We start from the raw sequence: 20,574 nt of genomic DNA, 5'->3' as shown, positions 1-20,574 counted from the left end.
GACTCATGTTAAATTCAAAAATACAGGTAGGTTGCAAGTGAAAGGATGAGAAACAAATATATGTCATGCAAATGGTTACCAAAAGAGAGCTGGGGCAGCTATACTAGAATCAGATAAATTAGACTATGTCAGTAATTGTTATGAGGACAAAAAAGGTAACCATATTCTGATAAATGGGTCAATTCAACAAGAAGGCATAATAATTATAAATATATATGCACCTAACAGCAGAGCCCCAGAATATGTAAAACAAATATTGAGAGATCTGAAGGGAAAGATACACTGTTCTACATTAATAATACAAGACTTGAATACGCCACTTTCAATAGTAGAACATCTAGACAGAAGATCAATAAGGAAATACAAAACCTAAACAATACTCTAAACCAACTAGATCTAACAGACATATATGAAACACTTCACCCAACAACAAAAGATTACACATTCTTCTCAAGTGCATATGGATCATTCTCCAGGATCAACCATATCTTAGGTCACCAAACAAGTCTCAATAAATTTAAAAAAAAATTTGAAATCATACAATGTATGATTGCACAATTGAATAAAGCTAGAAATCTATAATAGAGGGAGAAAGGGAAAATTCACAAATATGTGGATATTAAACAATGCTCTCTTTAAAAACCAATGGGTCAAAGAAGAAATCACAAGGGAAATTAGAAAATATCTTGAGGCAAATGAAAATGAAAATATAACATACCAAATCTTATGGGATGCAGCAAGGTAGTGCTGAAAGGGAAATTTATAGCTCTGAATGCTTACATTAAAAAAGGAGAAAGAACTCAAATCAGAGACCTAACTTCATAACTGAAAGATCTAGAAAAAGAAGAGCAAACTAAACCCAAAGTGAGCAGAAGGAAGAAAATAACAAATATTAGAGTGGAGATAAATGAAATAGAGAATAAAAAAAACCATTAGAAAGAATCAATGAAACCGAAGTTGCTTCTTTGAACAGATCAATAAAATAAAAAAAACCTTTAGACTGACAAAGAAAAAAAGAAAGAGGACACAAATAGCTTAAATCAGAGATGAATTTAAGAGACTGACTCCACAGAAATAAAAAATAATATAAGAGGATACCATGAGCAACCATATACCAACAAATTAGATAACCTAGATGAAATGGAGAAATTCTTAGAAACACACAAACTACCTACACTGACTCAAAAAGAAGTAGATCTCAACAAACCAATAACAGGTAAAGAGATGGAATCAGTAATCAAAAATCACCCAATGAAGAAGAGCTCAGGACCAGAGGACTTCACTGGTGAATTTTACCAAACATTCCAAGAGTAATTAATACCAGCCCTGCTCAAACTCTTCCAAAAAATTGAATAGGAGGGAACACTTCCCAGCTCATTCTGTGAAGTCAGCAGCACCCTAACGCAAAAGCTGATAAAGATTCCACAAGAAAATAAAATTACAGACCAATGTCTCTTATGAATATAGATATAAAAATCCTCAGCAAAAATACTAGCAAACTGAATCTGACAGCAAATTAAAAGAAGTACACACCATGGTCATGTGAGCCTTATTCCGGGCGTGGAAGGATGGTTCCACATAAGAAAGTCAATTAATGTAATACCCTGCATTAATAGAATGAAGAAAAAAAAAAAAGTGAACATCTCAATTGATGCAGAAAAGGCGTTTGACAAAATCAAGCACCACTTCTTTATAAAAACTCTTAGGAAAGTAGGAATAGATGGAAACTTCCTCAGTGTGGTAAAGGGCATATATGAAAAGCCCACAGCTAACGTCCTACTTAATGGTGAAAGACTGAAAGCTTTCTCTCTGTGATTAGGAACAAGACAAGGTTGTCCACTGTTATCACTGTTATTCAACATTGTACTGGAAATTCTTGCCAGAGCAAGTAGGGGGGAAAAAAAAAGAAAGAAAGAAAAAAGGAAAGAAAGAAAGAAGAGAGAGAGAGAGAGAGAGAAAGAAGTAAAACTTTTACTGTTTGCAGATGACATGATCCTATGTGGGCAGCCAATTCAGCACCCGGCAGTCGGCCCAGTGGCACGGTCCCTGGGCCTTCAGTACATGTTGTGGTGACTGTTCCTCAAGGCGGAGCATCGAGTGGCGCCTACGACTCCTGCCTAAAAGGAATTTGTTTCTTGCTGCTGTTTCTTATATTCATACTGCCTCTTTTTCTCATTTAGCGTCTTTTGGGCTCTGTGGTGGTGGAATGCTCCCGCACCTAGCTACATTAATGAGCCAACGGCTTACCCTGCATTAGCTTCAGCGTAAGTGAAAATGCCTGCTCCTTTCTTAGAAGACAATAGGTCACCGTTTCTGCTCACTCCCACTGACCATCTGTCAACTAGGCGGAAATCCCCCTTCCCAAGCTTTGAAAGAGTTAGCTAGAAGAAACAAAAAGGTAATGATTAACAGATTTAAAAAACATGAACACAAAAAATAGTTATAGGTTGCTGGGTACTAAGTAATAGGAACTGCTATGCCTGTGCCCGAACACTGTGTCTTGCTACGCTTCAGGGAGTCTGTCCCTGCTAGCCCACTGATCACTGTGTAAGAATAAATAATGTCTGAAATTTAGCCAAACTATTCTAGTGTTGTATGCTTAAATGCTAGTGTGTATGTTATAGAAAATTATAAAAATAAAGCTCTGATGCTTTGCTTGGTCGGAGATTCCGTCTTCGTACACGGACACAACAAGGTGTCTGTCTCCTTCTTTTGCCGACTCCAGCCCCCCTCTCAGGACCCTGACCATTGCTGAGGCTGGCCCTCGGCAATCCTATATTTAGAAAATCCTGAAATAACTATGAGAAAGCCACTTGAGCTAATAAACAAGTTTAGCAAAGTGGCAGTATACAAGATCAATACACAAAAATCAGTAGGGCTTCTATACAGTAGAAATAAGCCATCTGAGGAGGTAATCAAGAAAAAAATTACATTTATAATAGCAACTAGAGGAATTAAATAGCTAGGAGTAAACTTAATTAAGAATGTAAAGGACCTGTATACAGACAACTACAAAACATTGCTAAAAGAAATCAAAGAAAATGTAAATAAATGGAAGGGCATCCCATGGTCATGGACTGGAAGGCTCAATGTTGTTAAGATGTCAGTTCTACCCAAATTGATATACAGATTCAATGCAATACCAATCAAAATTCCAACAGCCCAATTTACAGACGTGGAAAACCTAATTATCAAATTTATTTGGAGGGGTAAGGGGCCTTGACTAGCCAAAAACATTTTGAGAAAGAAGAAGGAAGTGGGAGGACTCATGCTTCCTGACTTTAAAGCATATTATAAAGCCACAGTGGTCAAAACAGCATGGTACTGGCATAAAGAGACATATTGATCAATGGAATTGAATTGAAAGTTCAGAAATAGACCCTCAGACCTATGGTCAATTGATTTTTGACAAGGCTCCCAAATCTACTCAACTGGGACAGAACAGTCTCTTCAATAAATGGTGTTGGGAGAACTGGATATTCATATCCAAAAGAATGAAAGAGGACCCTATTTCACAGCCTATACAAAAATTAATTCAAAATGGGTCAAAGACTTGACTATAAGAGCCAGTACCATAAAAGTCCTAGAAGAAAATATAGGGAAACACCTTCAAGATGTAGTGATAGGAAGTAGTTTCCTAGACCTTATACCCAAAGCACAAGCAATGAAAGATGAATGAGACCTCAAAATTGAATACTTTTGTGCTTTTCAAAGGGAAGAAAAGGCAGCTGACTTAATGGGAAAAAATATTTGGAAACCACATATCTGATAAGGGTTTGATATCCAGAATATATAAAGAAATCCTACAACTCCAACAATAAAAAGATGAACAGCCCAGTTAGAAAATGGGCAAAAGACATAAATAGACATTTTTTTCCCAAGAAGAAATACTGATGGCTAAAAAGCACATGAAAAGATGCTCAGCCTTACTAGCTTTAGGGAAATTCAAATCAAAACCACAAAGAGAACAGAGCCCCATTCAGCCATCATTTGAGCAGACTGGGAGCCTCCCAACACAGCCCAGCAGCCCAGAACTGCCCTGGGGGGACGGCACTCACCTGTGACATAGCACAGTCATCCCTCAACAGAAGACCCGGGGTGCACAGCCTGGAAGAGGGGCCCACTTGCAAGTCTCAGGAGCCATACGCCAATACCAAAGACTTGTGGGTCAGTGGCAGAGACAAACTGTGGCAGGACTGAACTGAAGGATTAGACTATTGCAGTAGCTTTAAAACTCTAGGATCATCAGGGAGATTTGATTGTTAGGGCCACCCCCCCTCCCCGACTGCCCAGAAACACGCCCCACATACAGGGCAGGCAACACCAACTACACACGCAAGCTTGGGACACCAATTGGGCCCCACAAGACTCACTCCCCCACTCACCAAAAAGGCTAAGCAGGGGAGATCTGGCTTGTGGAGAACAGGTGGCTCGTGGACGCCACCTGCTGGTTAGTTAGAGAAAGTGTACTCCACGAAGCTGTAGATCTGATAAATTAGAGATAAGGACTTCAACTGGTCTACAAACCCTAAAAGAACCCTATCAAGGACAGCAAATGCCACGAGGCCAAAAACAACAGAAAATTATAAAGCATATGAAAAAACCAGACGATATGGATAACCCAAGCCCAAGCACCCAAATCAAAAGACCAGAAGAGACACACCTAGAGCAGCTACTCAAAGAACTAAAGATGAACAATGAGACCCTAGTACGGGATATGAAGGAAATCAAGAAGACCCTAGAAGAGCATAAAGAAGACATTGCAAGACTAAATAAAAAAATGGATGATCTTATGGAAATTAAAGAAACTGTTGACCAAATTAAAAAGATTCTGGACACTCATAGTACAAGACTAGAGGAAGTTGAACAACGAATCAGTGACCTGGAAGATGACAGAATGGAAAATGAAAGCATAAAAGAAAGAATGGGGAAAAAAAATTGAAAAACTCGAAATGGACCTCAGGGATATGATAGATAATATGAAGCGTCCGAATATAAGACTCATTGGTGTCCCAGAAGGGGAAGAAAAGGGTAAAGGTCTAGGAAGAGTATTCAAAGAAATTGTTGGGGAAAACTTCCCAAATCTTCTAAACAACATAAATACACAAATCATAAATGCTCAGCGAACTCCAAATAGAATAAATCCAAAAAAACCCACTCCGAGACATATACTGATCACACTGTCAAACATAGAAGAGAAGGAGCAAGTTCTGAAAGCAGCAAGAGAAAAGCAATTCACCACATACAAAGGAAACAGCATAAGACTAAGTAGTGACTACTCAGCAGCCACCATGGAGGCGAGAAGGCAATGGCACGATATATTTAAAATTCTGAGAGAGAGGAATTTCCAGCCAAGAATACTTTATCCAGCAAAGCTCTCCTTCAAATTTGAGGGAGAGCTTAAATTTTTCACAGACAAAGAAATGCTGAGAGAATTTGCTAACAAGAGACCTGCCCTACTGGAGATACTAAAGGGAGCCCTACAGACAGAGAAACAAAGACAGGACAGAGAGACTTGGAGAAAGGTTCAGTACTAAAGAGATTCGGTATGGGTACAATAAAGGATATTAATAGAGAGAGGGAAAAATATGGCAAACATAATCCAAAGGATAAGACGGCCGATTCAAGAAATGCCTTCACGGTTTTAACGTTGAATGTAAATGGATTAAACTCCCCAATTAAAAGATATAGATTCGCAGAATGGATCAAAAAAAATGAACCATCAATATGTTGCATACAAGAGACTCATCTTAGACACAGGGACACAAAGAAATTGAAAGTGAAAGGATGGAAAAAAATATTTCATGCAAGCTACAGCCAAAAGAAAGCAGGTGTAGCAATATTAATCTCAGATAAAATAGACTTCAAATGCAGGGATGTTTTGAGAGACAAAGAAGGCCACTACATACTAATAAAAGGGGCAATTCAGCAAGAAGAAATAACAATCGTAAATGTCTATGCACCCAATCAAGGTGCCACAAAATACATGAGAGAAACATTGGCAAAACTAAAGGAAGCAATTGATGTTTCCACAATAATTGTGGGAGACTTCAACACATCACTCTCTCCTATAGATAGATCAACCAGACAGAAGACCAATAAGGAAATTGAAAACCTAAACAATCTGATAAATGAATTAGATTTAACAGACATCTACAGGACATTACATCCCAAATCACCAGGATACACATACTTTTCTAGTGCTCACGGAACTTTCTCCAGAATAGATCATATGCTGGGACATAAAACAAGCCTCAATAAATTTAAAAAGATTGAAATCATTCAAAGCACATTCTCTGACCACAATGGAATACAATTAGAAGTCAATAACCATCAGAGACTTAGAAAATTCACAAATACCTGGAGGTTAAACAACACACTCCTAAACAATCAGTGGGTTAAAGAAGAAATAGCAAGAGAAATTGCTAAATATATAGAGACGAATGAAAATGAGAACACAACATACCAAAACCTATGGGATGCAGCAAAAGCAGTGCTAAGGGGGAAATTTATAGCACTAAACGCATATATTAAAAAGGAAGAAAGAGCCAAAATCAAAGAACTAATGGATCAACTGAAGAAGCTAGAAAATGAACAGCAAACCAATCCTAAACCAAGTAGAAGAAAAGAAATAACAAGGATTAAAGCAGAAATAAATGACATAGAGAACAAAAAAACAATAGAAAGGATAAATATCACCAAAAGTTGGTTCTTTGAGAAGATCAACAAGATTGACAAGCCCCTAGCTAGACTGACAAAATCAAAAAGAGAGAAGACCCATATAAACAAAATAATGAATGAAAAAGGTGACATAACTGCAGATCCTGAAGAAATTAAAAAAATTATAAGAGGATATTATGAACAACTGTATGGCAACAAACTGGATAATGTAGAAGAAATGGACAATTTCCTTGAAACATATGAACAACCTAGACTGACCAGAGAAGAAATAGAAGACCTCAACCAACCCATCACAAGCAGAGATCCAATCAGTCATCAAAAATCTTCCCACAAATAAATGCCCAGGGCCAGATGGCTTCACAGGGGAATTCTACCAAACTTTCCAGAAAGAACTGACACCAATCTTACTCAAACTCTTTCAAAACATTGAAAAAAATGGAACACTACCTAACTCATTTTATGAAGCTAACATCAATCTAATACCAAAACCAGGCAAAGATGCTACAAAAAAGGAAAACTACCGGCCAATCTCCCTAATGAATATAGATGCAAAAATCCTCAACAAAATACTTGCAAATCGAATCCAAAGACACATTAAAAAAAATCATACACCATGACCAAGTGGGGTTCATTCCAGGCATGCAAGGATGGTTCAACATCAGAAAAACAATCAATGTATTACAACACATTAAAAACTCGAAAGGGAAAAATCAATTGATCATCTCAATAGATGCTGAAAAAGCATTTGACAAAATCCAACATCCCTTTTTGATAAAAACACTTCAAAAGGTAGGAATTGAAGGAAACTTCCTCAACATGATAAAGAGCATATATGAAAAACCCACAGCCAGCATAGTACTCAATGGTGAGAGACTGAAAGCCTTCCCTCTAAGATCAGGAACAAGACAAGGATGCCCGCTGTCACCACTGTTATTCAACATTGTGCTGGAAGTGCTAGCCAGGGCAATCCGGCAAGACAAAGAAATAAAAGGCATCCAAATTGGAAAAGAAGAAGTAAAACTGTCATTGTTTGCAGATGATATGATCTTATATCTAGAAAACCCTGAGAAATCAACGATACACCTACTAGAGCTAATAAACAAATTTAGCAAAGTAGCGGGATACAAGATTAATGCACATAAGTCAGTAATGTTTCTATATGCTAGAAATGAACAAACTGAAGAGACACTCAAGAAAAAGATACCATTTTCAATAGCAACTAAAAAAATCAAGTACCTAGGAATCAACTTAACCAAAGATGTAAAAGACCTATACAAAGAAAACTACATAACTCTACTAAAAGAAATAGAAGGGGACCTTAAAAGATGGAAAAATATTCCATGTTCATGGATAGGAAGGCTAAATGTCATTAAGATGTCAATTCTACCCAAACTCATCTACAGATTCAATGCAATCCCAATCAAAATTCCAACAACCTACTTTGCAGACTTGGAAAAGCTAGTTATCAAATTTATTTGGAAAGGGAAGATGCCTCGAATTGCTAAAGACACTCTAAAAAAGAAAAACGAAGTGGGAGGACTTACACTCCCTGACTTTGAAGCTTATTATAAAGCCACAGTTGCCAAGACAGCATGGTACTGGCACAAAGATAGACATATAGATCAATGGAATCGAATTGAGAATTCAGAGATAGACCCTCAGATCTATGGCCGACTGATCTTTGATAAGGCCCCCAAAGTCACCGAACTGAGCCATAATGGTCTTTTCAACAAATGGGGCTGGGAGAGTTGGATATCCATATCCAAAAGAATGAAAGAGGACCCCTACCTCACCCCCTACACAAAAATTAACTCAAAATGGACCAAAGATCTCAATATAAAAGAAAGTACCATAAAACTCCTAGAAGATAATGTAGGAAAACATCTTCAAGACCTTGTATTAGGAGGCCACTTCCTAGACTTTACACCCAAAGCACAAGCAACAAAAGAGAAAATAGATAAATGGGAACTCCTCAAGCTTCGAAGTTTCTGCACCTCAAAGGAATTTCTCAAAAAGGTAAAGAGGCAGCCAACTCAATGGGAAAAAATTTTTGGAAACCATGTATCTGACAAAAGACTGATATCTTGCATATACAAAGAAATCCTACAACTCAATGACAATAGTACAGACAGCCCAATTATAAAATGGGCAAAAGATATGAAAAGACAGTTCTCTGAAGAGGAAATACAAATGACCAAGAAACACATGAAAAAATGTTCAGCTTCACTAGCTATTAGAGAGATGCAAATTAAGACCACAATGAGATACCATCTAACACCGGTTAGAATGGCTGCCATTAAACAAACAGGAAACTACAAATGCTGGAGGGGATGTGGAGAAATTGGAACTCTTATTCATTGTTGGTGGGACTGTATAATGGTTCAGCCACTCTGGAAGTCAGTCTGGCAGTTCCTTAGAAAACTAGATATAGAGCTACCATTCGATCCAGCGATTGCACTCCTCGGTATATACCCGGAAGATCGGAAAGCAGTGACACGAACAGATATCTGCACGCCAATGTTCATAGCAGCATTATTCACAATTGCCAAGAGATGGAAACAACCCAAATGTCCTTCAACAGATGAGTGGATAAATAAAATGTGGTATATACACACGATGGAATACTACGCGGCAGTAAGAAGGAACGATCTGGTGAAACATATGACAACATGGATGAACCTTGAAGACATAATGCTGAGCGAAATAAGCCAGGCACAAAAAGAGAAATATTATATGCTACCACTAATGTGAACTTTGAAAAATGTAAAACAAATGGTTTATAATGTAGAATGTAGGGGAACTAGCAGTAGAGAGCAATTAAGGAAGGGGGGAACAATAATCCAGGAAGAACAGATAAGCTATTTAACGTTCTGGGGATGCCCAGAAATGACTATGGTCTGTTAATTTCTGATGGTTGTAGTAGAAACAAGTTCACTGAAATGGTGCTATATTATGTAACTTTCTTGGAGTAAAGTAGGAACATGTTGGAAGTTAAGCAGTTATCTTAGGTTAGTTGTCTTTTTCTTACTCCCTTGCTATGATCTCTTTGAAATGCTCTTTTATTGTATGTTTGTTTTCTTTTTAACTTTTTTTTTCATACAGGTGATTTGAAAAAAGAAGGGAAAGTTAAAAAAAAAAAAAAAAAAAAAAAAAAAGATTTAGTGCCCCCTTGAGGAGCCTGTGGAGAATGCAGGGGTATTCGCCTACCCCACCTCCATGGTTGCTAACATGACCACAGACATAGGGGACTGGTGGTTTGATGGGTTGAGCCCTCTACCATAAGTTTTACCCTTGGGAAGACGGTTGCTGCAAAGGAGAGGCTAGGCCTCCCTGTATTTGTGCCTAAGAGTCTCCTCCTGAATGCCTCTTTGTTGCTCAGATGTGGCCCTCTCTCTCTGGCTAAGCCAACTTGAAAGGTGAAATCACTGCCCTCCCCCCTACGTGGGATCAGACACCCAGGGAAGTGAATCTCCCTGGCAACGTGGAATATGACTCCCAGGGAGGAATGTAGACCTGGCACCGTGGGACGGAGAACATCTTCTTGACCAAAAGGGGGATGTGAAAGGAAATGAAATAAGCTTCAGTGGCAGAGAGATTCCAAAAGGAGCCGAGAGGTCACTCTGGTGGGCACTCTTATGCACACTTTAGACAACCCTTTTTAGGTTCTAAAGAATTGGGGTAGCTGGTGGTGGATACCTGAAACTATCAAACTACAACCCAGAACCCATGAATCTCGAAGACAGTTGTATAAAAATGTAGCTTATGAGGGGTGACAATGGGATTGGGAAAGCCATAAGGACCAAACACCACTTTGTCTAGTTTATGGATGGATGTGTAGAAAAGTAGGGGAGGGAAACAGACAGACAAAGGTACCCAGTGTTCTTTTTTACTTCAATTGCTCTTTTTCACTCTAATTATTATTCTTGTTATTTTTGTGTGTGTGCTAATGAAGGTGTCAGGGATTGATTTAGGTGATGAATGTACAACTATGTAATGGTACTGTAAACAATCGAAAGTACAATTTGTTTTGTATGACTGCGTGGTATGTGAATATATATAAATAAAATGATTATTTAAAAAAAAAAAAAAATAAGGGGGAAAAAAAAAAAAAAAAAAAAAAAAAACCCACAAAGAGATATCATCTCACACCTACTAGAATGGCTGCTATTAAACAAACAGGAAACTACAAGTGTGAAGAGGATGTGGTGAAATAGGAACACTTATTCACTCCTGGCGTGAATGTAAAATGGTACAGCCACTGTGGATGTCTCTTTGGCAGTTGGTTCCTCAGGAAGCTAAGTATAGAGTTGCCTTAAAAACCTGCAATCCCACTACTCGGGATATACCCAGAACTTTGATAGCAGGGACATGAACAGACATTTACACACTGATGTTCATAACCGCATTATTCACAGTTGCCAAAAGTTGGAAACAACTCAAGTGTCCATCAGCAGGTAAATGGATAAACAAAATGTGGTATATACATACGATGGAATGTTAATCAGCAGTAAGAAGAAAAGAAGTCCTGAAGCGTGGAACAACATGAATGAACTTTGAGGACATTATGTTAAATGAAATAAGTCAAGACACAAAAGGATAAATATGTATGATTTCACTGATGCGAACTAGTTATAATATGTAAACTTATAGACATAAAATCTAGAATATAGGTTACCAGGATATAGAATGAGGCTAAAGAATGGGGAGTAGTTGCTTAATATGTGCACAATATTAAACTAGGTTGAATTTAAACATTTGGAAATGGATAGAGGTAAGGTAGCACGTTATTGTGAGAATAATTAATAGTACTGAATGGTGTGTGAATGTGGTGGAAAGGGGAAGTTTAGAGTCCTGTATGTCACCAGAAGGAAAGTTGGAGGTTAAAACATGGGAATGTATAACACAGTGAATGTTGTGGTCGACAATGACTGTGATTAACTGTACAAATGTAAAAAAAAATTTAAAAGTTCTTTTCATGAACTAGAACAAATGTATACCACTATTACAAGGAGTTAATAATGGAGGGGAATATGGAAAAAATGTACCTATTGCAAACTATGGACTAGAGTTAACAGTAATATTTTAATATTCTTTCATCAAAAATAACAAATGTACCACACTAATACTATGGGTCTAAGTAGGGGGAGATAAGGAGTGTGGGAGGATTTGGCTTTTATTTTTTATTTTTATTTCTTTTCTGGAGTAATGAAAATATTCTAAAATTGATGTATATACCACTATGTTATGATATTGTGAGCCATGGATTGTATACTTTGGATAGTTTGTATGGTGTGTGAATGTATCTCCATAAAATTGCCAAACAAAAACAAAAATCTAGCAAACCAAATCCAACAGTACATTAAAAGAATTATACACCATGATCAAGTGAGCCTTATCCCAGACATGCAAGGATGGGTCAACATAAGAAAGTCAATTAACGTAATACCCCACGTTAATAGAACTGTGCCAGTTTGAATAGATTGTGTCCCCCAAACGCCATTGTGTGGGCAGACGTTATTAGTGTTGATTAGATTGTAATTCTTTGAGTGTTTCTTTGGAGTGCACCCCACCCAGCTGTAGGTGATGACTCTGATTGGATAATTTCCATGGAGGTGTTGCTCCGCCCATTCGAGGTGGGTCTAAGTTGATCAGTGGAGCCATATAAATGAGCTGATATAACAGAAGGAACTCAGTGCAGTGCAGCTGTGAGTGATGTTTTGAAGAGGAGCTACAGCTAAGAGGGACACTTTGAAAGAAAGTACAGGAGCTGCAGATGAGAGACAGTTTGAAGATGGCCATTGAAAGCAGACTTTTGCTCCAGAGAAGCTGAGAGAGGACAAATATCCCAAGTGCAACTAAGAGTGACATTTTTGAGGAACTGCAGCCTAGAGAGGAACATCCTGGGAGGAAGCCGTTTTGAAACCAGAACTTTGGAGCAGACGCCAGCCACGTGCCTTCCTAGCTAACAGAGGTTTTCCAGACACCATTGGCCATCCTCCAGTGAAGGTACCCAATTACTGATGTGTTACCTTGGACACTTTATGGCCTTAAGACTGTAACTGTGTAATCAAATAAACCCCCTTTTATAAAAGCCAATCCGTTTCTTGTGTTTTGCATTCCAGCAGCATTAGCAAACTAGAACAAGAACAAAGGAAAAGAAAACCATGTGATCATCTCAGTTGATGCAGAAAAGGCATTCGAAACAATCCAGCACTCCTTTTTTATAAAAATGCTTTGAAAAGTAGAAATAGAAGGAAACTTTCTCAACATGGTAAAGGGCATATATGAAAAGCCCACAGCTAATATCATACTTAATGGTGGAAGTCTGAAAGCTTTCCCTCTAAGGTTAGGAACAAGACAAAGTTGCCCACTGTTATTCAACATTGTACTGGAAGTTCTTGCTGGAGCAATTGGGCAAGAAAAAGAAATAAAAGGCATCCAAATCAGAAAGGAAAAAGTAAAACTTTCTCTATTTGTAGATGATATGATTCTATATACAGAAAATCCTGAAAATCCACAGCAAAGCTCGTAGAGCTAAGAAATGAATTCGAAAAGTGGCAGAGTACAAGATCAATACCCAGTAATCTGTAGTGTTTCTATACACAAGCAATGAATAATCAGAAGAAATCAAGAAAAAAAATTCTGTTCACAATAGCAACTAAAAGAATCAGATATCTAGAAATAAATCTAGCCAAGATTATAAAGGACTTACACACAGAAAACTACAAAACATTGCTAAAAGAAATTAAAGAGGACCTACATAAATGGAAGGACATTCTGTATTCATGGATTGGAAGACTAAATATCGTTAAGATGTCAATATTATCCAAAGCAATTTGTAGTTTCAATGCAATCCCAATCAAAATTCCAACAACTATCTTTGCAGAAATGGAAAAGCCAATCGAATTTGTATGGAAGTGTAAGGAGCCCCAAATAGCTAAAGCCATATTGAAAAAGAAGTTGAAAGACTCACACTTCCCAATCTTAAAATGTTGGATTACAAAGCCAATTGATTTTTTTAAATTCAATTTTATTGAGATATATTCACATACCATACAATCATCCAAAGTGTACAATCAGTTGTTCACAGTACCATCATATAGTTGTGCATTCATCACCCCAGTCTATTTTTTGAACATTTTCCTTGTACCAGAAAAAGTAAAAATAAAAATAAAAAATAAAAGTAAAAAAGAACACCCAAATCACCCCCCCCACCCTATTTTTCATTTAGCTTTTTGTCCCCATTCTTCTACTCATCCATCCATACACTGGATAAGGGGAGTGTGATCCACAAGGCTTTCACAATCACACTGCCACCCCTTGTAAGCTATACAATCATCTTTAAGAGTCACGGCTACTGGGTTGCCGTTTGATAGTTTCAGGTATTTACTCTAGCTATTCCAATGCATTAAAACCTAAAAAGGGTTATTTATATAGTGCACAAGAATGCCCACCAGCGTGACTTCTCAACTCCATTTGGAATCTCTCAGCCACTGTAACTTTATTTTGTTTCATTTCACATCCCCCTTTTGGTCAAGAAGATGTTCTCAATCCCATGATGTTGGGTCCAGATTCATCCCTGGGAGTCATAGCCCATGTTGCCACGGAGATTTACACCCCTAGGAGTCAGATCCCACATAGAGGGGAGGGCAGTGACTTCACCTGCCGAGTTGAAAGCCAGTTGACTTTTGATAAGGGTGTCAAGTCCACTCAATGGTGAAAGAATAGTCTCTATAGTTAATGGTGCTGGGAAAACTGGATATCCATGTGCAAAAGAATGAAGGTGGATCCCTATGTCACACCATATCCAAACTTACCTCAAAATGTATCAAAGACCTAAATGTAAGAAGTAAAATTACAAAACTCCTAAAAGAAAACATAGGAAAGCATCTTTAGGACCTTGTGTTAGGCAGTGGTTGTTTAGACTTTACACCAAAAACCTGAGCAACAAAAGTAAAAATAGATAAATGAGACCTCATCAAAATAAAAAACTTGTGCATCCAAGGACTTCATCATGAAAGTAAAAAGACAACCTACAAAATAGGAAAAGATATTTGGAAAGCACATAAAGGATAAAGGCTTAATATCTAGAATATTTAAAGAAGTTGTATAAGATAAAAAGACAAAGAACCCAATTAAAAAATGAACAAAAGACTTGAATAGACATTTCTCCAAAAAAGATATACAAATGACCAAAATGCACAAGGAAAAGTGCTCAACATCATTAACATTAGGAAAATGCAAATCAAAATCACAATGAGATATCACTTCAAACCCACTAGAATGGCTACTATTAAAAAAAAACAAAACAGAAAAGTGTTAGAGAGGATGTGGAGACATAGGAACACTCACTCATTGTTGGTGGGAAGGTAGAATGGTGCAGCCGCTGTGGGAGACAGTTTGGCATTCCTCAGAAAGCATAGAGTTATCAAATGACCCAGTAATCTCACTTCTAAGTGTATACCCAAAAGAATTGAAAGCAGGGACTTGAATAGATATTTCCACACTGATGTTCATAGCAGCATTATTCACAATTGCCAAAAGATGGAAGCAACCTGAGCGTCCATCCATCGATGAATGGATAAACAAAATGTGGCATATGCACACGATGGAATATTATTCAGCTGTAAAAAGAAATGAAGTTCTGATACATGCTACAGCATGGATGAACATTGAACACATGTTGCATGAAATAAGCCAGATTCAAAAGGACAAATATATGATCTCACGGATATTAAATAATTAGAACAAGCCAATTTGTAGAGTCAGAAACTAGAAGTCAAGTTACCAGGGGCTGGGGTGGGGTAGAGAATGGCGTGTTAATGCTTTAGTGGTTCAGAGGTTCTGTTTGGTGTGATGGAAAGGTTTTGGTAGTGGATGGTGGTGATGGTAGCATAACACTGTGAATGTAATTAACAGCACTGGATTATTTATTTGAATGTGGTTAAAAGGGGAAAAATCTAGGTTGCATATATGTTATTAGAATAAAAATTTAGAAAAACAAACCATAGGACTTTACAACACAAACAGTGAACCCTAATGTAAACTATTTCTGCTGAGTTTTGCTGGGCAGGAGAGTGGGCGCTATGGCTAGGGGGACTGCAGGGCTGTGTGCTTTGCTTTGATGAGGGCTGTACCTGCAGGGGCATTTCCGGAGCAGCCTCTGAGCAATTGGCTGCTGGCTTTGAGACCTGGGGGGCTTGTTCAACCGCTGCTGCGTGGATGGGGTGTGCTCACCCATTCCCCATTCCCCGGTGGTGGCTCCCAGCCTCATGAATGAGGACCAGAGTTCTGGGTGCACTACGAGCTGTGTAACCACTGTCGTAGGTGTCCCCTCCTGTGTCTCTCATTTGGGGCTCATTTGCCAGGAGGCATGTCCCTGTCAACGAGGCCTGCTTTCAGGAGGGCCTGAGCTTCTCCAAAGACTGTCCCCAGCACAGCATGATGGGGAGGAGGCTGGAATGCTATGGGTGGGTCTGTGTTCCACCTCGCCTTACATCACGAAGCCCTTTTCTGTTTTGTAATTGGAGCTTCTCATCTATCTTCCTGGCCCTGTTCAGTCTGCTTTTCTCTCCCTTGCCTGGCCGGTTGGCCACCAGGTGTCGCTCGAACAGTCAGAGTCAGTCCTTGGGATCTCGGCGTGTGGTTTCGCCAGAGGAGGCTGCTGCTGGCCTCCTCAGAGTCATTTCTGTTCTTGTGCTTGGGCCAGGCCTGACTGCCCGTAATAGGAGACTTCCCGTGCTGCTCAGGTGTGGAAAAACAACATAGTTGTTAGGATCTAAACATCAAAGCAATGTTGAAAAAGGAAAAATTAAAGACACCTAACCTGTTGAGCAGTGACTAAGGTGAGGGAGGAGGGAGAAAGCTTAGGGAAGGCAAGAAATGTGAGAATAGGAGTTGGTCGCTGGAGAGCCAGGAGTTGGAGGGCAGGAGAAGGTTGGTTTGAGCCTAAGAAGAGTTGTCCTCTGTAAAGATCTAGTTTTTTTCCTGGAATTGTCTTCTCAAAGAAGAGCTGGGAGTTCTCTGCCTTGGGACATGAATGACCTATGTTCCTGTACCTAAGTAAAACACTGCTTCTCTGGTTTTGAGGCATCCTTCAGGGAGTCTGTGAAGTTGGTTTTGAGGGTCTTGAGGATCTTTTATAGAAATGACACCAGATCTTAATCTTTCCCTGAAGTCCTCTCTGTTCCACAACTTCTCCAGGAATCTTTTATAAATCTTTGTAGGGCTTTGTAAGTCTGGGCATGACTCAGATTTTGGACATTTCTCTTCACATTGTCTGAAAACCGGGCACTGGGATTCTCATCCAAGGCACGACAGAGACCTGGCAGATGCGGGAGGTGGGTGGAATGGGAGGGTTTGGTTTGTGTTGCCTTGCAGAGGGAAGCAGAAGTCATGATTTCCTAATGAGATTCTTTCCCAAATGGGTTCCATTGTCTGGAAGCACCTAGGGGAAAGCCTGACAGCGTCCTTCTGCTGAAGCTGCAATCCCTGGGCCCAACAGAGTGGGGCTTGGTTTAGATGTTTTTAAATGATAGTTGGTTCAGAACTGTCACTAGGCCTTGAGACCTGACTTATGTCCCTCTTTTCTCAGCTGCAAGCTGATCTGTCACCCCCCTCACAGATCTCCTGATGACAGGGCGCAGCCCTGCTTTTGCCATGCAGCACATCGTGGGTGGGCCCCATGTACTGGTGCGGAGAGACTTCTTTGGAAGGGACCTCTTTATGACCAGGACTTTCTGCAGCCCAGGCCCCAGCCAGCCTGGAGAGAAAAGAACCGAGGAGACGGCCTTTGGGCTGTTTCAACGCCTCACAGTGCTGGGAAGAGCCCTGGGGTAACAGCCTTCAGCAAGCGAGCCTCCTCCACAGCCAAGACTTGGTGGGACAGATATGAAGAGTTTGTTGGCCTCAATGAAGTTCGAGAGGCCAGGGAAATGGTGACTGAGGTGAGGAGGGAGCCAGGGTCATTGGCCTTCTGGGAAATGCCACTCAGTGGCTCCTCCCAAATAAGTCACCAGCCACGTGGTGCTGGGAAGCCACATCCAGACTTGCCTTTTCTTGAACAAACACCACTGGCAGAGGGATTTGACTCATTACTCACATGTAAACCTGGGGCAAAGGTTTCGAGTATAACTATACCTCCATCCTCCTTGAAAACAGTTGCCTTATACTGATAAATCCTTGGCTATTAATATCCATTTTCTTAGGCCAGCAAACACTTCATTGATCGGGGGATTGGTGATGTGAATTGCCTGGTGGTTTGCTGCGTTTCAGTATCTCTCAAAAACCCGTGTGTAAATACAACCCCTTGTGAAGGTAGAGAGGCACTGGGAAACTTTTGCTAGGAGGTGGAAAGAGCTCTCTGGTTGTCAAGTCCTTTGTGGAAGTGGAAATCCATTCTGCTATCTCTGGCCCCACCCCTGGAAAGGCATGGACAGTACAGCAAGGTGGGAAGCACCTGGGATTCAGAGGCTTTGAGACACAATGCCTTCTCTCGCCTTGGAGACTGTGAGATCCTCTCTGAGCCACGGTTTCTGGGTCCATAAAAGGGAGACCATAGCAGTGCCTTGCGGGAGTTGTGAAGGGTAAACAAGATAACACACACATGAAGCGGTGTAAGAACGTAGGCTTCTTACTGTGGTTTGTGTTAGACCCAAGAGTTGGGCTGTGTTTGGTGGATGTGAATCGTGTTGCATTATTAGCTGTTTATTCCAGTTGTTCAGGGGCACATTATCCTACTTGAATGGATAGTTCTAGTGATTGAGATGGGTATGGCCTGGGGGGCTGGCTCTTTGAGCACCACTAGGGGAGCCAGGATTAGTGTCTGAGGGACTCTGTTTCCCCACTTTTTGCAGCTCACCTCCCAGTGTCCTTTTCTCAGCCACAGCCTCGTTGGAATAGAAGCTGAGGCCTGTGTAGGTGTGAGGAGAAGGGGCAGATGGCCTCCACGGTTCTCTCTGCAGGCAGAGAAAGTATTCATGGTGGCTCGTGGGCTTGTCCGAGAGGCTCGGGAGGACCTGAGGTAAAGCAGGCCAAGCTGAAGGAAGTGAGGGACCGCTTGGACCGTATCTCCAGGGAGGACAGCCAGTACCTGGAACTGGCTACTCTGGAGCACAGGATGCTGCAGGTAGGCATCTCAAGCACAGCCCTTCCCCACCAGGACAGGGACCCTAGTCTGGCAGGTCATGGGAGGGCGAGGTGGGAACCCTGATGGTCTGGTGGGTAGAGGCCTGGTGAGGAGGGTGAACCGGAAGCTCTAGTTGAAGGGGCAGCACCCTAGGCTTCTAAGACCTGTCCACGAGCTTCTTCCTGGAGTACTGTGGTCCAACAGTCTAAGGCCAGTATATAGTCTGTGCCCAGATTGCTGAGGGAGTACCATGGAGGGGGCTCACCCAGAAGGTGCCGGACGTCAGTGCACCCAGGACTGCGGGTGGGAGGACGGCGCAGGTCACCTTTGCTTCCTCTGCCCCACCAGGCTTATGCTACCTTCATTCACTCAGCACATGTTTATAGAACATGTACTCTGGCCTCAGGCACCAGGCTAAGCCCCAGGACCTGGTAATGGGGCAGTCTGCCAGCAGCTACAGCTTGCAGGGCCACCTTGCTGCTGTATAACACAGCTTGCTCTACAGAGGAGAAGAGGCTCCGCACAGCTACGTGCGTGCAGAGACTCTGAGCGAGAGAAGTTCTCCCTCTTCTCTGCGGCTGTTGCGGGAAAGTCATGAGAAGGAGCGGACGCGGGCCGAGAGAACCAAGAACTGGTCCCTCATTGGGTCGGTCCGGGGGGGCCCTGATTGGTGTGGCTGGCTTCCACTATGTGAACCGGGTACGGCTACAGGAAGCTGAAGGCTTACTCCTGGAGGCACAGAAGGGGCCTGTGAGCCCCAGGAGGCCCATCCGGGAGCAGGCAGCCAGCTACTCCCCTCAGCAGAAGGAAACCTCTCTGACCTCATGGCAGACCTGAGGGGCCTGGTACATGCTGGGCCAGGGCAGGTCTCTGGGTCCCAGGCAGGTAGGCTGTTATCTGCCCGAGGCAGAGACACAGATGTCCTTTCAGCTGCTTTGAAAGAGCAGCTCAGCCATTCCAGCAGGTCCATTCATGTCTAGAGGGTTTACGAGCGCAGCTTGAACAGCCTGGAAAAGACTTTCAGCCAAATGGCTGGGGTGGTTCAGCTTGCAAAGGCAGCAGCACACCCAGGCCTGGTGGAGCCAGCAGATGGGGCACCGCCCAGCTCCTTGCCGGAGGGGAGTATGATCTTGGCGCTGGCAGACATGGAGCAGAGGCTAGAAGCCCGGGTTGACAGAAACACTGTCTACAGCACGCTGGTCACCTGTGCGACATTTGTGGCCACGCTGCCTGTACTCTATGTGCTGTTCAGGGCTACCTAGCCCCCAGACTCTCCAGTGGGTCTGAAGGGGTTGGTGTGGTTGTGGATTTAGTTGGACAATCCCAGCAACTCAGAAGTGAGCCTTCTGAGGGGTGGAGGGGCACACAATCTCAGTCTGAGCCTGAGCACTGTCTGTAGCTCACCTGAGTACCCAGCAGACATACTCCCGTTTTTAGGTAATGCTCACATACATTCATTATCAAAACTTTGTGCTAATGTCCAATTAAAGTATCTTTAAGTTTGTATTATTTAAAGCAGTTTACATCAGACTGAGTTCTGTCCATTGAAAAATTGAGATTCATGACTCAAGGGCGTTCAGGCCTGGGCAGTGAGCATGGACTGAATGGTCCCACAGGTGCTCTGAACCTCAGGGCACCTGGTCCCTTGGTCATTTAGTCACTCCATCCTTGGCAGTGTTTTGTCTGCGTAGTTCCCCGAGGACAGAGTGGGATGAAACTACTCTTGCATTTGGGCTATTTGCACTCCTGTGGGCAAGAGGCAGCAT

General features: G+C 41.3%; 1 protein-coding gene across 1 annotated transcript in view; it reads left to right on the top strand.

Annotated features, from left to right (window-relative positions):
* CCDC51 (coiled-coil domain containing 51) overlaps window positions 1-20,331 on the top strand; it is a 36,993-nt gene extending 16,662 nt beyond the window's left edge. Inside the window, 10 exon segments of the mRNA XM_037826299.1 lie at window positions 17,276-17,517; window positions 17,520-17,627; window positions 18,645-18,696; window positions 18,699-18,808; window positions 19,314-19,391; window positions 19,393-19,464; window positions 19,466-19,618; window positions 19,621-19,765; window positions 19,768-19,811; window positions 19,813-20,331. Of these exon segments, the coding sequence (XP_037682227.1) occupies window positions 17,314-17,517; window positions 17,520-17,627; window positions 18,645-18,696; window positions 18,699-18,808; window positions 19,314-19,391; window positions 19,393-19,464; window positions 19,466-19,618; window positions 19,621-19,765; window positions 19,768-19,811; window positions 19,813-20,070 (1,224 nt within the window). The 5' untranslated portion in view covers window positions 17,276-17,313 and the 3' untranslated portion in view covers window positions 20,071-20,331.
* Window positions 20,332-20,574: the final 243 nt, after the last annotated feature.

The sequence above is a fragment of the Choloepus didactylus genome, chromosome 1, assembly GCF_015220235.1.
Source record: "Choloepus didactylus isolate mChoDid1 chromosome 1, mChoDid1.pri, whole genome shotgun sequence".
Lineage (NCBI taxonomy): Eukaryota > Metazoa > Chordata > Mammalia > Pilosa > Megalonychidae > Choloepus > Choloepus didactylus.
The sequence above is the reverse complement of the archived record's forward strand: the minus strand, read 5'-3'. Positions and strand labels throughout refer to the sequence as shown.